Source organism: Lacerta agilis, chromosome 16, assembly GCF_009819535.1.
Source record: "Lacerta agilis isolate rLacAgi1 chromosome 16, rLacAgi1.pri, whole genome shotgun sequence".
Taxonomy (NCBI): Eukaryota; Metazoa; Chordata; class Lepidosauria; order Squamata; family Lacertidae; genus Lacerta; species Lacerta agilis.
This window is the reverse complement of record NC_046327.1, coordinates 13,574,169-13,592,687: the sequence shown is the minus strand read 5'-3', so window position 1 is coordinate 13,592,687 and position 18,519 is coordinate 13,574,169. Positions and strand designations below refer to the sequence as shown.

At 41.0% G+C, this 18,519-nt stretch overlaps 1 protein-coding gene across 1 annotated transcript in view; it reads right to left on the bottom strand.

The window, feature by feature from the left end:
* The window catches only part of UGCG (UDP-glucose ceramide glucosyltransferase), a 30,384-nt gene extending 15,815 nt beyond the window's left edge, over nucleotides 1-14,569 (bottom strand). The window contains exons 1-3 of the mRNA XM_033172816.1: nucleotides 14,294-14,569; nucleotides 2,481-2,622; nucleotides 299-401 (exon numbers count right to left, since the gene is read on the bottom strand). Of these exons, the coding sequence (XP_033028707.1) occupies nucleotides 299-401; nucleotides 2,481-2,622; nucleotides 14,294-14,391 (343 nt within the window). The 5' untranslated portion in view covers nucleotides 14,392-14,569. The remainder of the gene's footprint in view (nucleotides 1-298; nucleotides 402-2,480; nucleotides 2,623-14,293) is intronic.
* Between the last annotated feature and the right edge of the window lie 3,950 nt (nucleotides 14,570-18,519).

Sequence of the window (18,519 nt, the reverse complement as noted above, 5' to 3'; positions counted from 1 at the left end):
GGACATTCAAGCTATTTCCATTTGGAACAGTGTATGACAGAGATACATTTCAAAATGGTAGGAATCTTTTAATTCTAGATTTATATGGAAGGAGTTACCTGCACAGAAAAGTTATTTTCAGTGCTGTTTGAGTTTGATTTACTGATCTTCAACTCTGCAGCAAGAATGTTTTACATACTTCTTGACCAACAAGACTTGCATATTAACATATTAAGCTTTTCTTAATCTTTTGGGTTCTGTGCCAACTGGTCCACTCTATTCAAAGGCAACAGCATGACAGAACTCTTTCCTCACTCACCTATAAATAGCCTTGCATCAACATTGGGATATTTGCCAAGGAGCTTTTTACACACATCAATGGCAGGATCATCGTGATCTTGTACACAAAGAAGCACTTCATACTGTGAAAAGAGATACAGTGCAAATTGATATATATATATGTATACAGAGAACAGTTTAATGTTTAATGACAAGAATAAAAAAGGAGAAGGGTGTAATATGTAAGATATTAGATATTACACTATTTTGTTTGTCAAAGCAATATTCTTAACTTTTCCCCATCAGCAGATGACCTTTGTTTCCTCTAGAAAATTTAGACATGAGCTTTTCTACAAACAGAAATGGAACTTTACAGAAGGTTTACACTTCTGACAGGATTTCTATGTGTGCTGCTGCCATAATTTGCCAAACAGTTTCCCTATTTACAACTGACTTGATCATACAGTTGAATAATAATAAAAAACCTGTTTTCCATGAGTCCTACGCCACAGAAATCCTAGAGCAGCAGCATTCAGATAAGTTGCTAGAAAACATCCATTCTATAAAACAGAATGTGCCAGTGCTTCACTTTTCTTCTTGATAATATTTTATTTGATGGTTTCACAAATGCAGCCACTAATAATGCAGCCATCAAGCCCTTTCCCCTTGCCCTTCAGAAACCAATGAAATGCATTCATTCATTTAAGGATGTGACTACTGTATATCTATTGTTCCACCCAATTAGGAAAAATAATCGAGGCATGGAGTAATAGCGCAGACTTGATTTTACTCAGGATATTATTCAACTACTTTCCCAGAAGAGAGCTGAGGTGAATAAGATTTTGACATAAATACTGTATCACAATACTGTATCACAATCTTCTGCTTACCCAAAAAGCTTCTGAAAAAAATAATAATCATGCCTAAGATGGTTAAGCTAACAAGGCTAGATATATTCTACATAAAGTATACACTGCAAATTATCCTTAAGTATTGATTTTGCATAGATGTGAATGGGGGGTGGGAAGGTTGATCTTAACCTTCTGTATCAGCATTTTTGATAGCAAACAATAATGTTTAACTGACACACCTTTCTAAAATTCTACCATTACAATAAATGTTGCCATCACTTGGATTTGAACTTAGGTCCAAAATACCTTAAAGACTGCTTGGGCCCATCTATTTTAGCTCAGTCACTGAGATTATCTGGAGGAGTACTGTTAGTTCCCCCCCCCCATGTTACAAAGGCCCAATTAGCCTCAGCCAGAAGCCAGGAATTTAAAGTCAACAGTCCCATACTCGAAACAAAACAAAACAAAACAATTCCTTCCAGTAGCACCTTAGAGACCAACTAAGTTTGTTCTTGGTGTGAGCTTTTGTGTGCATGCACACTTCTTCAGATACACTGAAACAGAAGAATATTCCCATACTGTGGAATATTTTTCCAGGGGATTTGGGAGGAACTGTGCATTTGACTTTCAAGCATCTTTAGAAGACTCCCCAGAGTGGCTGGGGAGACCCGGCCAGATGGGCGGGGTATAAATAATAAATTATTATTATTATTATTATTATTATTATTATTATTATTATTAGTATTATTATTATTATTATTATTATTATTATTATTATTGTGCTAACAGGCAAATATAGCTGTTTTGATTGACAATCATTTTGATTATTGTTTTGAATTGCTTTTAGTGTTCTTTTAAATGTTTTTTTTTATATAGAGGGCATTATATAAATACTTCCATTTAAAAAACAATAACCCTGAAGAATATAAGTCCAACAAACCATGCAGGGACAAGTGTAAGCTTGCTATGCACTCTGACAGCAAAGGCCTGTAACCCAGTGGGGGCATAGAAAACAAATTGTTCAGTCCATTTATCAGTAGGGAATTAGACGCGTGCCACAACCTATTTTGATTATCGTTACAGATGCAAAACTTCTAACAGTAATCCACAAGGGTTACAGGACACACAAACAATCTCTGAAGCAGCCATCCCTACCTAGTGTGGTGCCCTCTAGATGTTGCTGGACTACAGTTCGCACCAGCCCAGCCCATTGGCCACACTGGTCGGGGCTGAAGGGAGCTGGACACCAACAACTACTGGAGGGCACCAGGTTGGAGAAGGCTGCTTTGAAGTATTATGCATTTTAATATTCCATTAGGCAAGAGAGAAGCCCAAGAGGATAGGGTGTGTTTGTGTACTTTGGATACATACTTTGGGATAATCCAATTCAAAGAAGGTTTCCAAGTTGTTGATAAGGTTTGGATCAACACCCTTTAAAGGCTTCAGAAGTGAAACACCAGGAAGCTTGCTATATGGCTGTTTGTCTGTTGCTTTCTTGTTTAGGTGCAAGTGCCTAAAAAAAGAAAAATGCTGGTTAGGAACAGTGTAGTTATTTAAACATTCGTATTTTGCTGTTCATTTACAGTTTGATGTAAGACTGATTACAGTTAAGTTTCTGTAGTGGAGACTCCATAAATAGCTTTCTGCGTGCTGGTGTGCTCTAAATAGCAGGTTAGGATGCAAGGAAAACACCACATCCAACAATTATACAAGTTTATGTACAGCACACACACCTGACTGCACTTATCTGACTAGGCCCCCCCAAGGGCAGAATGGATGCATAGGACCAGTCAAGGTCTCTCTTTTTTCAGTGCCCACCAAGCTATAGTCAATCAGTGCTATGGGACCATTGCTCTCCGGACCCAACAGCTGAAACAAGAACTGTTTGCAGAAATAATGTTTTGCAGATCACAATTGTTGTCCAAGGAGGTAAGAATTTTAAACCAATTAGTTTGCTCCCATGTTGAATCCCTCCTCTGATATGAGTTTTTGAAAGCAATAGATATTTTCCTCTCTATACAGTGACAGATTTCCCCACAAATAATTTCTACTGGTTTCAGAAAAGGGTTTCCCCTCAAGTCTTTAAGCATTGAAGAAAAGTGTTAAATTTCCTCTCCACACCTGCTCTGATAATTAATTATCAGCCATCTCCAGCTGATAATTTTTTATTTTTTTAAAATTGCACATGAAATGCCAGGTGGCATTTTATGTCACATCTAGTTTGGTACAGAATCATCTTAGTGATTATATTAATCATGAGTTATTAATCCATATGTATACTGTATTTTAAACAGGCTCACACTAAAAAAAGTGAGATGTTAATAAATCCGGTGTTTTTAAGTTGCATGCACAGAGGCTGGTTAACTTTCTAGAACAGAGCACAAAAACATTTTGGGAGTTGCCATAAATTAGATGTCTGTAGAGTTCATACTGCAAAATAACTGTTTAGGTTTCCTTAAAATGTAGCAGAAAGTTAACTATGAAAGAACCCACAAACCCAACCCTTAATTTACCCCCACCCCCTTTACACAGTCTGCCTGAAGTTATTTCTACAGCTAAGTCAGCTTTCCACTAATATTTTTCATCTGCTTATAGAAACTCATCTAAAAAAATGGCTTTATCCCAATAATGTACACATTTATTAACGTATTTTGGTTTTTAGAACAGCTGAAATGTGGAAAACAGAATCTGAAACTGACATGAGTGCCATTTTTCCCCTCGGGTAAAAAGAAGGTAGTTCTGTGCCAGATTCATGAGATGGCCTGTTTTTAAAAGTATTTTATAGTCTTCTGATATCGTTTTATGTTTTTTATGATATTATGTTATTTTTGAACACCGCTTAGAGATTTTTAAATAAGTGGTTTAGAAATGCCTTTAAATTAATAAATTTGAAGCAAAACTGTTCCAGCAATTTGGGATGTGGAGAGTTGATGGACCTTAATGAGTAGACTTGCAAGTAGGTTCACAAATAAGTTTACGTTACAAACATTTTTAGCAGTCCTCCCACATATTTCTGCCTTAAAGGGTTTGTGTGCTCTAAAAGAAAAGAACCAAGTTTCATAAAGTTTCCATCACAAATCATGAAACCCAGCAAGCCCAACATTTAAAAACCTTCCATACAGTGGTTGGAATATCAACCCTCTTTCATGTACCCTTTGTAGCATCCATGTCCATTTAAGTTAGCATTAAGTGGCTGGCCATCTATTCAATGTGCTCAATATGTTTTGGAGTGGAATTGTAGATCAGAATGTTTAATTAAGGACCGGGAAAGAGATTAAAGCCAGAAAAGAGTTTTAGAATTAACTAAAACTCCCTCATTACTAGGTTTGCCATGTCTGAATTCTATGAATGGGGTGCCTTATTTAAACTATCTACTCCTAAATACAGTACAGGGTGGCCCAAAAGTAGATACGCTGCTTTAGAATCCACTTTCTTTGTTCTTGATTCAAGTTCGTTGTCATCATTCACAGTATCAGTTACGAAAAATAATCATTTTATCTGACTCTACCATTCTTTCCAACTTCCAGCCTGAAATTCAACTGCCACTTTGTTGTGTGTCAGTTAAAGCCATTTATGATCTCATTTCACTTGCACCATATTTCACCCACTACAGAGATATAAACCATTTTTGTCCAGTTTATATTCTTGCTAGCAAGTTTGGCTTTGCATGACTAAACTGAAATCCTGTGTACTAAGATGATGTTGCAAAGTGTACAAAGGAGGTGACTATCACATATTTTCACCCACACAAACTTAAAACAAATAAAAACAAAATAAAAAATAAAAAAATTCCTTCCAGTAGCACCTTAGAGACCAACTAAGTTTGTTCTTGGTATGAGCTTTCGTGTGCATGCACACTTCTTCAGATACACTGAAACAGAAGAATATTCCCATACTGTGGGATATTTTTCCAGGAGATTTGGGAGGAACCGTGCATGTTTTGACTATGGCAGACCAACATGGCTACCTACCTGTAATTAAAACAAATCAGTTAAGCTACTACATCCTGTCTGAATGACAGTACATACAAAAAAGACCTATATTTTGAAAGGTTTATTTATTTATTTATTTTAAAAAAAATCCTGTTACCAACTAACTTTGCCTAAGGATGAGCTGGAAGAGTCAGTGGGAAACGACCCATTCCCATAAGTAACCTCTTGAGTAGCAAGGAGAGGTGGAACCAAAAAATGTTCTACATTGGAGTGGGAAATCTATAGCCTTCCAGATTATATTAACCCCATTTCCCATCAGTCTAAGCCACTGTGACCAATTGTCAGGGATGATAAAAGTTATAATTCAATAACATCTGGAAGACCACAAACTCCCCACCCTGCTCTGTAGCTTGACTAAAAACCTTTCCATGAGGAACTAAGGGTGTAATCAAATGCTTATTAGTCGTAATAATATTTCTTGCCCACCCACCCCACCAGAAAAATCCCAGGGCAGGTTACAGTTTATAAAAGTACAATATAATTAGAACAGCAACAGCCACCCCACTCAAAGGTAATTCCATACAAAACATTAAAGGGAGGACACAAAAATCAATGTTTAATTCTATTCAGAGGTATGGCCCATTAAATCATAGGCCCATTGTGATTCAATAGTAAAGCACAAACTGCATTTTCCAGAACTGGCATTTTTTCCACCCTACAGTCAGCCTGGACTGGGAGTGAGGACAAAGGAAAGCAAAACATTTCAGGCTTAGCTGAAAAGGGATTATCTTTTAAGACACCTGTCCAATGCTCCCCAAAGCTTTCTAAACTGTAAAGGACCAATCCCCTTCAAAGTTTAAGATCATGATTGGAGATAAAGTTTTGCCACAGAGGATCAGTCCATCATAATCTGTAAACTACAGCAGGGCGTGCCCCTTTAACCAACGGGTGAGGTGGATAACATTGATCAAAGGTGAATTTCGTCCAAGGGCAATTTCTCCCTTAACCAATGCTGTTTTCCCATGGATCCTCATTGTGTACTCAAAGCTGCCAGATATTTATAATTGGCAAAACAGACACAAGTTTACACAGGTGCACTATTCTTAACCGCACCTATATCGGAAAAGAAAGTCATGTTCAAAAGAACCCAGGACAGTTTCAGAAACAATTTATGTTACAGCCTGAGGACACAGCATTCCAAAAAGGGAAGACATGCCTATGGGCTCGTGTTAGCCCTTGATGTGATTTAATGCAACTCTCCAGTTAGTGTTTAAAGACAACAGCTATTTCATGCAACTCTGGTGCATATATAAGATATAAAAGGAATGGCATAGATATAAAACATGACAAGTGGTAGAATAATAGAATCTGGAATCTCAACGCACTGTCAGCCTGAAAGCCAAACTGAGCCCCCTGATTTTTTTTACATTGCATAACACCGATGGCCTGGGATGGTATTCCAGAGGTTCGCAAACTCCAAAATATTGTTCTCAAGCCCCTATGCTGCTTCTTGATGTTCTGGTAAGTAGCTCATACTTAGGGTACACGTGTGTGAAACATGCAAGCAAAATTCCATTTTTAAAAACTTCCTAAGTAGCGGATTTCTGTAGAAAACAAGCTCATCCTCATTATAATAATTTTCCATAGAGCTGGTGCATGCAAATGAGGAAGTCCCTAGTGAAATCAATATGGAGCTTAGCCAAGCCACTATTCTCAACCTTCTCTTCCAATTTGCAGCATGGGGGATAGCAACAGTAAAGTATCTTATGGGATTTTAGTAATGCGTGTGAAGCTATACTAAACGTCTGAAAGCACTATATAAATTATATTGTTTTTGTATAAGTTGTTTCAAAAAGGTCTGCCAGGTTTTGAATAAATCTATAATTGAAGCTGCACATGGTAAATTATACCCACATGGAAAATTACAGCATAAAACTAATGCAGTTAGGACTGGAATCTTTTTAATTATCTCAAGAGGAAAAATGTTACAGAATGTGGAAGGAATGGTGGGCACTAGTACACCAATACAAAACTGGGATTTATCTAGTGGGAAAATACCTTCCCAAAAAGTATTACACTACCCAAAGGCCAAAGTTTAAAAATAGTGTTTAAAAACATGTGTTTAAAGTGTTTAGAAATATGCTAGAAACAAAGGAGGAGACTAGAAAATATACTGGATGGTTAGGGGAACTGTAGGGAGCTGAAATGCTGAAAAGAATGAGCAGTGGACTCTCACCTACTTTGGTTCATCCTTTACAAAAGAACACTAAGACAGAAGCAGATGATCATGAAATGATAAGGACATTTGCATCAGGAAAATCTGAATTCATCTGAATTGGAATCACTATTATGTATATATGATACCTTAAAGGTCTCAGGAACAGAGTTTTTAAAAAGAGAAAAGCCAAAATTTACAGACTTAGTAATTTTATTTTACTTTAGAAAATACCAGGGAAATATTAATATTCAAACACTGGATGAAACTGAACACTAGTAATCAATACCATTTGATGTGGCAGATGAGCCCATTTACCTTACTCGGAAAAAGAATTGGTCCATTATGCAATTCAGTTCATACAATGTGCTTAGATCCCAGCAAGTTTTTTTTAATGAAGTTCCAGATAACATTCTCATAAGCAAGCTTGAGAAATTACAGAGCTGACCAAAATTACATGAAGATGGAAGTACTGAATGTAATACACAACAAACTGGGAAAGATGAATGTGAGAATATTAAGCATTCAATGGTATTCAGTATCCTTACCAATAACTTGTTTAATTAATTAAATGTATGCTTGCCAGACTTGCAGAGTAAAAGTTAGAAAATGAAGTGAAAAAACCAAGATTATCTTTTTTAAAAAAATTAAAAAACACCTAATCCTGGATAGATTTTCAGACAGTAGAAACTATACAGTGACATTAAAAGGAAAACACCAAACTGCACTAGTAGAGAACTAAAGGCCAAACTGCTCAATATGTGGGTGCAAAATCAGCTATCTAACTTTGCATTTGGAAACAACTTTGAAAGCAGCCACAGAGAGTATGAATTTGACTAGAGCAATAGTGCTGAGCAAGAGTGTTCATCCTTTCCCTGATGCTCTTTTATGGATGTAAATAAACTCCGAAACTTCCATTAGCTCAGCAGCAGAAAAACAGAAATAACTAGAACCATAACCCCATCTCAGAAGGAAACAGAAACTGTACAATAAAACCTTAAAAGATGCTGGTTTCTTATGCCACAGCATCCTAGAAGACTTGGGAAGTTAGGAAGGAATGGAAATGCCAGAAGTGCATAATACTACTATAGAGAGTGAGTACAACCTTCTATTCTTACTACCAGGGAAAGAGACAGAAAGCAAAACATAGCCATCCAGGCCTTTCTGTCTCTTTCACTCTAGCAGGAGGTGAGAGGCAGAAAGAAATAAAGTAGCCAGCTCCTCTGTGTTTGTCTGACTGGGTGAACAAGTGGGTCTGGCAGAAATTGCATCCTCTTCTGTTCCTATTGCAAGGATGGAAAAGGAAGACAGTCCTGCTGGTTGGCATATTGTATGTAGAATTCTACTTAAAATGGAGCTCCATTCTGGAGGAACCATGTAAGAACATCCCCATCTTCCACACCCTACAATAGACAGAGGGAACAAGCCCTTTATGAAATCTTCAGGAGGGACTCTAAAGAAAACTCGCTTAAGAAAGCTGCTTAAGAAAGCTGGAGAGGCCAGCCAGATGGAGATGTCAGTTGCCAACCTGGCATCCAGAGATCTCCATGTGGTCGCAAATGGACCCACACTAGTCACAAAGCACACCTGGCTAATTTCTAATGCTGCTCAGAGGGCTAGGCAGTTATTTGCAAGCCTACAATACTGCTTACTCAACACAAGTAAGATTGTTACTTGAGTACTGAATTCAGCTCAAGAAAAGTTTATCACTGATGGCCAAAACTGTTCAGCAATACTTTTAAGGTTGATGGGCAGGACTGCTCCTCTCAGTCCTTAGGATGCTATTCTGAGACTCTATCCACCTTCTACCTCCTCTACACCAAATAAAGCCCCCTGCATAGTATGTCTGCAATAAATATGACTTTGGGGTATTAGCAGCAACACTTGCTGCTACAGAGGAACAAATCAGCTCAAAGGATAGCAGCAAGGCATCCCCAGCACTGCAAGGTAGGCAGCCAAACTCTGCTACGTTATTCATTCACCTCCATTCCCATCCCTCCTTTCTCCAACACTCAGATCAGCAACTAAAAATCAGGTGCTTTAAGCCTCTAGACTGAACATAAATACCTTTATGGAGGTATTTGTTTTCTAGGCTACCATACAAACAAAGTACATGTGAAAAATAACTGCTATAGAAAAAAATCAAAGGGCTGTTAACAAGTCCCACCTTAGCAAGACGTTATGCTCAGAAATATAGTTGTTTTATGAAACTAGTGATGTTGCAGTATATTACAGAAGTCAAAGTATTTTACGTAGGGAAGCACATTTTCCTTTCTTACAAGACATTAGACATTCATTTAATGTTTCAAGAGCTTTACTGTTCAGAAGCATCTCCTGTCTGTATTAACAGCCTTTTGAGTCTGATAAATTAATATAAGTACCATTCTGGTTTTTTTTTTTTAATCTATTCTTCCTCAAAAACTATTCCCAAGCATTATTAATGCTAGGAGAGTTACCATTTTTATTCATATTTCCGCCTAGATTTATATCGGCATTCACTTATTTGCCATCAGTAATTACCTCATAATGATAGAGAAATATTAACCGTAAAAGAAAACTGCAAGAGGAATCCATATGCTTATTGACCAAATACATATAGCGAAGCAAAAACCCTCCACTTTTCTTAAATGAGAAGCTGCTGCAGGAGAATACAATCCTGAACAGAGTACCTTTGGGGTAGGGGCTCTTTCTCTCCAGGTGATTTTTTTCCTGCATAAATTGCATGCCTTTCAAGCTGCTTATCTCCAGTCCCCACAGGGCAAAATACACTAAGATCTGTTATCTTTCTCCTACAGGGAAAAGCAACTGAGGGATAATACTGAGCATTTTAATGGCCTTAAGAGAAAGGATTAAGTAAACCACCTTCCCTTAACACTATTCTGCTGTATAGACAGTAATCACTACTAGCCACTTTTCATTATGATTTTTTTAAGGTGGGGTGTGCTCATTTTGAACCTTACTGTACTAGAGCTACTATCACCCCAATGTATAGTTAGCTCTGACATCAATGATCACCTGTTTGAAGGGGGGATAAGTGGGATGTTCCTCATATCCCAAACAGATCAATACTGCAAGCATTTCTGATCAGCATGCATGTAGAGACCCAGAGCAAAGGAGTGTATCCAGTCATACAGAGGGGCTACAGTTGCGTACTCAATTGTCTTTTTAGTATCCCTGTCCCATATTTTGTTTTAATTCAAGCACTTCCCCAATCCGTTATCAGTGAATCATAGTACTACATGGAATGAATTCTGTATAAAGATAACCCTATTTTTACTTGCACACATCCTGTAGCTTAAAGTACTGTACACAAAACTGCATGATGGTGGTTTTAAATGCAGCTTATAGGGCTGTGTTTATGATGTCTGCAATCATGGTCCCCTGATTATGCTGTTTAATGACAACACAATCCATGCACTATTAATATCAAATTAAAAGGATTCCAAAATGGGGTGACATTTAGAAAATGCAGGATCAAAACGGTAGATGATACACCTAAATAAATACAGTATAGAAAGAGTCACAATTTCGAAAAGACCCACTATATAACTTAATATGTGAAAATCATTTAAAACAAATATTAGAAGCCAACATTTTTATTCCCTGAGCGTTACATACCCATTTTAGGCCATTGTCCTACACCTGAACAACGATTTTATCCATTTTATAATACTGTAGAACCATTAGCTAATATAGTAGGAGAGTGGTATGCTACAAATTATCTTAAAGATGTTCAAGTTAGAAATAAGATACAGTTTTTGCTACAGTACTTGGCTGTAAGTATTTTTGCAACAACCATTATTTCTGGAAACATTGTACATATGTTTCTTCCTTCTAGACTTAAAGAAAATACAGCAGAAGTACTAGCAGATTTGTACTTTAAAGCTGCTTGATAAACTGCTGAAGAAGTCACTGACAGGACTTTAGAACTAATATTCCTTGAAAGCAAATCATTTAACAGTAAAAGGTCAGTACTAATACTCAGACATACAGGGACATATGCATTTTCATGCACAAGTTTATTTTTGTGCAGTACACAAACCTAGCATGCTAGCAGCTACCTGCCCTCATATAACCACCATGCATAGGTTGCTATACGCATGCTGCTCAAGGAAATTTCAAGCATGCTAAAGAGGGAGTAACAAACTCACTGGCATAGCTGTTTGTATGGCAATTCCTCAACTGCTTTCTGCAGCAGCTGTACATACACTGCATGATAATTGGAGTCATCCAAGATGTTTGATGATGATGGAGATTTTTGTTCACAGTGCATTAAGTTTTATTAGTGTGTAATACACACCAAATGAAAAGGAATATTTCCTTCCTATGAACACCACACCAAAAAAGTTCATAATTAGCAGATCTGTTTAATGGCACCCTGTTGTAATTTTGCAGCTGAAGTCCTATTGCCTTTCACAGCAGTTTTCAGCAAACCAAAAGGAAAAAAAGAGAGAGCAAGCTTTGGCAGCACTTTTAGGGCAATAGCCAACAATACACCATAGGTTGCAACAAGACATCCCTCCCTTCCCCTTCCCCCTGTAGCCCCCCCCCCATCACCTCTGGAGGCCTCCCTAACCCTGCAAAACAAATTTGGGGGGCACAGGAGGCTGTAGAAGAAGAAATTTTATTGCACAGGCAGAATTCTGTTGCACAAGAAGGATGACACTCCTTACTCAAAAGTTTATGACAGAGTACAGAGGAGTGTGGTGTATTGCATTTACATCCAGAGACTTCCTGGGAAAACCAGAGAGATGTGTCACAATCACAGTATTAAGGCTCATCACTAGCTTACAGGACATTTTTTAAAAATACAGTTCCAAAATAATTATTGCTTTATTATCAAATCATTACTACTTCAGTCTTGTAAACACACACATACAGCCATATAACTTTTCAATAGAGACCCCAAAAAGGTCAAACAAAAGAGAAGTTAGTGACACTGGATTCATTTCAACACATCATGTGTAACTCAGGAACCCATCTGTAGTAATTAGTGGCAGGCATGAGAAATCCAGTGCTTCATTCAAGTAAGAATCAACTCTAACAAATAGTAATCTCTCAATCTTTTTTTCCTATATGCTATTTTCTTCCTCAAACACACCACCAAATCTGTTTCTCAAGAACAAAACATATTTTACCTCGTAAAATATTCTAGCCACTTTTTCTCTCAATACGAGATTAATTCCATAATGTATCAATATTCCAACATTTGCTTACACCTCCACTGCAACATAGCTATGAGTAGAAATCTCTTCAGTGATAAGACAAAAAATGTGTAATGTATATAACAGTGCACTGTCACATATTTTTGGCTCCTCACTGAGAAGCAGAACATGTATGTTCTACTTTGAAATCATTTGTTCTATTTCACACTTTGCTTGTACAAGCTGAAATAAACATAGAAGGACAATGTACACCTGTCTTCACAGAATACCCTTAAACGTATGTATGCACAATGAATCCATGCAAGGTTGCAGTGAACATTAAGAGCACTGTATGACTATAACGAAGAGTGAAGAAGACACACATGCTTGCAATACAGTGGTACCTCGGGTTAAGAGCTTAATTCATTCTGGAGGTCCGTTCTTAACCTTAAACTGTTCTTAACCTGAGGTATCACTTTAGCTAATGGGGCCTCCCGATGCCGCCACCGCACAATTTCTGTTCTCATCCTGAAGCAAAGTTCTTAACCCAAGGTACTATTTCTGGGTTAGCGGAGTCTGTAACCTGAAGCGTCTGTAACCCGAGGTACCACTGTATTAGCACTAACAAGGAAACCAGAAACAAGTTGTCAGCTATAATCTTTACTGCAAGAGGGGATGAATACAGTCACCGCCTTGAGCTCCTAGGAGGAAAGACAGGCTACTGATACAATGACAACATAAAATTCCACTGATCAGCATAAGTATTGTGAAATGGGAGATAAGAGGTAGGCTTGCAGTTGAGCACTGATCATCAAAATCTGCCATGGTTGCTCCATAGCCATTGCCTCTAAGTAGGTAAAACAGGCCAACAACAACAAAGCACAGTACCATAAAATCATTTGTTAAGAATTCATCTGCATGCACCACGTACACTGCAATACAGGCAACTGTGTAGGTGGCCATCTGGACAGACACCATAAGGAACAGGTTCAAATAACTATGTACATTGTGATACAGGAATGAGCTGGCAAACAAGACAAATTGAAGGGGACTATGATTATGACTATCACCATCAACTCTGTAGCTGGCACCCCACTTGTTCCTCTGCTCTTGCTTAGCACAGGCTATGTTAATCCGAAGGGACAGCGTGACTACAGATACGCTGAGCACAAGCGAGGTTCACTGGTGTGTGCAAAGCATGCATGTGAAGTTGGGAGCAGAAAGTCAGCTTGAGGTATGTGGCACTTTACGGGGACAGCCATAGGAGCCAACTCCTAGGGCCCCAAGGTCCTTTTGGCCCACCTCCCAATAAAATTGTTGATGGGTGTTGTCGTTCAAAAGGTGTGCATGCGCCACATCAGTTATGCAGGTGGAGCTTACCTGCCCCCCAATATTTCATTCAAGTTGCCCTCCCCCCAACCTGCACCCCAGGATGCACATGAAAGAAGCGGGTGGCTGGCCAAAAACACGCAAGACTGGCAAGGCGAGGGGACACGCCTATGGTTACAGGGCAACATTCATGCCTTTATCAGCATTATGGGCTGGGCAGGGCAGGGCGAAGCAGGTGCCTCAGCTATGCAACCAGAGAGGGAGGGAGAATGCATGGAGGGTTCTGAAGAGGGAGGGGGGGGGAGATCCAGGAAGCTCAATCCCCCCCCATAGGAGCCCACCCCCCCAAATAAAATATTTGAAGGAGCCAGAGAGCCCTCCCCACCCCACAAGGGGATGACCATTGCCGTTCAAATGGTGTGTGGCCTTGTGATCGATTATGCAGGTTGGGACTTACCTGGCCGACCCCACCCCCCACCCCCCATTCTCCCCTTCCTTCCTTTCCACCTTTTGTGGAAACGGAGGAGAGACCCTCACACAGGGGGGGGGGGAGGCCTCACTTACGTGTAGATGATGGACATGAAGTGCATGAGCCACAGCACCAGGAAGAGCATGAGCCCGAAGATGGCGAGCCCCTCCAGGGCCAGATCCAGCACCGCCATCCCCGCCGTGGGCCACACGCGGGAGGAGGGAGGAGAGGGAGTCGGTCCTCCTCAACACGAGCAGCGGAAGAATCGGCAGCGAGGAGGCCCCTCCCACTCGCCGGCTGCCCTCACGTAGCCCCTCAGGCGGACGCCCACCCGCCCCCTTCCCCCTCTGCCTCGCTCCTTTCCCCCCGGCTCCCCCTCCTCCTCCTGCCAGGCCGCTTCCTCCCCTGACGGCAGCCGCTTCTCCCTTCCTCTCTCCCCCTCCCTTCGGGCTCGCTCGCGCCCCGCCGCCGCCGCCGCCTCCCGCTTAGCGCTGCTGCTACTCCTGCTGCTGCTGCTGCTACTGCTGCAGCCCGCTCGCTCCCGCCGCGCGCAACTGACTGCCTCCCCGCTGAGCCAAACGGACTTGCCTCGCGCCGCTCGCCCCGCCCCGATACTGTCAGCCTCCGAAGCCACGCCCCCTCTCCACCTCCCTTTCTTTTCTTTCCCCCCCCCCCCACTACCCGTTTAAATTTCTCTTCCCCAGGCGATGCTGACGTCACCGCCGTCCGCTTCAAGGGAAGCCCCGCCCCCAGCCGAGTCACAGGGAGGGGCGGGGAAAGGACAGAGAGAGAGAGAGAGAGAGAGAGGGTGAGTCACCGTAGGCGGGAAAGGGGGCGGTGATGTCATCCGCAGCCGGACTGGGCGGCATTCAGCCCCGCTCGCGTTGGGAGGAGAGAGGAGAGAGGGGCGCGCGGGAGGGAGGGGACAAGCAGGAAGGGAAGAGCGGGAAGGAAGGGCTTTGGGTTTTTTTTTTTGTCCTTTCCGTCCGTCACAGTGCCAGGTCTCCACCGCCCCACCTTTCCCAGATTTTACACACATGGACACACATTTTTATACACAAACACGTACATGCACGCACACACACGTACTCATGGGAGATGCCGGGGGTCAGGAGGGGTCAGCCGCGCCCCTGAATTAAGTAGATAAATAAAAATACTTGTAGAAAGATTTTGGCAAATTTTTCTGGGCGCTTGGGGTCAAAAGAGCATGGAAGGAAGCACTTTCTTTTCTTTTCTTTATTTTCTTTTCTTTTTCTTTCTGTCCGTCACAGCGCCAAGTCTCTGCGCCCAACCTTCCCCTGGTTTTACACACATACGCACACATACATGGGCATGGGGGGGGGGGCATGAGCCACCCCCTCCCAAATCAATACAAATCTGAGGTTTTCCCCACCCCCCACAAAAAGCCTGGCCCTCCCTAATAAAAATCCTGGCTACACACACACACACACACACATTATATATATATATATTTATACACACACATACAGTACATTCTCTTGATGGCTGCAGTAACACAACCCTCTCTGTTGTAGCAAGAGAGCAAAGAGCAAAAGGAGGAAGCACCTGTGCCATTCCAGAAATTAACAGAAACCCCACAAATCAATTAAAGCAGAAACTTCATATAGCACTGTAAAAAGTCTTGAAGGGGGCAGACAGAAAGGTGGGTTGGTGGGTAGCTTTTGAAGCAGGAAACCCCCCCAGCACAGGGCCTCCGGCAAAGAAAAAGTGGATTGATTGCTGTGGCAAAACTCATGGTGTTGCAATGGCACATTTAAGCTTAGTGATTAATATGGGTGTAATGCTTTTCTGGAACCGCTGCTCTCCTTACCCTTTCTTCTTGCTCAGACTAGGATTCTGCTCTTCAAAAGATGTGGCTAATGGGATAGGATGGTAGATAAACCTGCTGAACTTAAGACAAGCCTGCTAGCTTCCGTCAATGGCTTGTCTGGTTCAGTTCCCCCATACATCAGGCTGTGAGGGGTGTATGTGGACTAGGTGTCCTTTCATCGAGCTTAGCCAATCTGCTGCTGGCTGCCAGACATACAGGCAGAAATCCCACTGGTGCAGTGATTGTTTCCAGTTAGGGTTCAATCCTACTGCCCTCTTGTCTTTTTTTGCCATGGCGGGCATGATGAGCAGCAGGCCAGTGGATGGAGAAGTGTTTTTTTCCAGCAGGAATGGGAGTTAGAATCGCTTCCTTGGTCATACTTAGCGCAGACTCACTGAAATTAATGGAACTTAAGGCTGAAACCCTAAGCCCACTCACTAGAGAGAAACTTCCACAGAAGACTAGGATTGCACTATAAATTGGTCATTCTAAGCGTAACAATAAGTCTGGATTCAACCTGCTGAACCCAAGCTGTTTCCTTATCGTTGTGTTTCAAAATCAAAATTTGTCTGAAAGATCCTTTCTGGTTGAAATGGAGAGGAAGTACATCATCAGTTTCAGACTCCCACGTTAGGCAATAAGCTTGCTTCTAAAAGGAGAGAAGAGAGGAAAACCACACAAGTTTCATTCAACAGCAGCCAGCTTCTCCAAAGAAGTCAGGAGCCTTTATGGATATGCTTTCACCACCACTACTATGGCTGTTATTAACAATATACTGTAGTAAAAAGCAGGAAGTTTCCTTGTGCAAAGCAGTCATATATCTCCAGTTTCAAACTGTAACCCCTTCTCTGAACTCCAGTGCTGCTTTTTCCCATTTGCTTCCCACTTTCAGCTCAAGAAATTTAGACAGCAACTCTGGAATTTTGCAGGAACCATTTCTAAAAAGGAAATGGCATTGTCAGAAAGATGGGAGAAGGAGGGGCCAGGGAATCGTGAGTTGTGGGTTCTGAGGATTAAGTCTGATGACTGTGGAGGAGCAGAAATAATGGTGGTGGTAGGATGATTCACAAAACACCTTATCAAGACAATAATTTTGAGGAAGAACTTGAAAAGGGAGAGGAGGTCTGAAAAATAAGAGATTGGCTGTTGCAAGCAGAAGGAGCACCGTAACAGAAAAAGGAGTTGGCGTAGAAAGAGGATTCAAAGAATTCCAATTATAGAGGGGGGGGGAGCAAAACAAAGGCAAATTAGAAAAGGTGTCCAGTGACCTTAACAGATTAGAGAACTGGGCCAAAGCAAACAAGATGAATTTTAACAGGGAGAAATGTAAAGTACTACACTTGGGCAAAAATAAAAATAAAAAAATGAAAGGCACAAATACAGGATGGGGGACACCTGGCTTGAGAGCAGTACACGTGAAAAGGATCTAGGAGTCTTGGTAGACCATCAACTTGACATGAGTCAACAGTGTGATGCAGCAGCTAAAAAAGCCAATGCAATTCTGGGCTGCATCAATAGGAGTATAGCATCTAGATCAAGGGAAGTAATAGTACCACTGTATTCCACTCTGGTCAGACCTCACCTCGAATACTGTGTCCAGTTCTGGGCACCACAGTTCAAGAAGGATACTGACAAGCTGGAACGTGTCCAGAGGAGGGCAACCAAAATGGTCAAAGGCCTGGAAACGATGCCTTATGAGGAACGGCTTAGGGAGCTGGGTATGTTTAGCCTGGAGAAGAGAAGGTTGAGGGGTGATATGATAGCCATGTTCAAATATATAAAAGGATGTCATATGGAGGAGGGAGAAAGGTTGTTTTCTGCTGCTCCAGAGAAGCGGACACGGGGCAATGGATTCAAACTACAAGAAAGAAGATTCCACCTAAACACTAGGAAGAACTTCCTGACAGTAAGAGCTGTTTGACAGTGGAATTTGCTGCCAAGGAGTGTGGTGGAGTCTCCTTCTTTGGAGGTCTTTAAGCGGAGGCTTGACAGCCATCTGTCAGGAATGCTTTGATGGTGTTTCCTGATTGGCAGGGGGTTGGACTGGATGGCCCTTGTGGTCTCTTCCAACTCTATGATTCTATGATTCTACTACTACAAGCCAAGAGGAAGTTCAGAAAAGGGACAACCAAAATGATCAACAGGCTGGAGCAACTCGCCTATCAGGAAAGGTTGCAAATAGGAATGGGCAGATCTGTCATTTTTAGTTTCTCTCAGTTTCTTGTTTTTCCTATCTTAAAAGTTCAGTTCTCCACATTACCATAGCAGTATGATTCTTTTAAAGTCCTTACAAAAATGAATCAGGATTTCAGTGTAAGTGTCTCCTAAGGTACACATTTTTGTATGCAATTTTTGCCCAATATACACATTTTTGCACAGCATATTTCCCCTAATATTTACATTTCCCATAGTATAATGCATTTCTGCATGTTATTTTCACTAACATATATGCATTCTATGCACACTTTACCTTAGTATGTTTTGGTACAT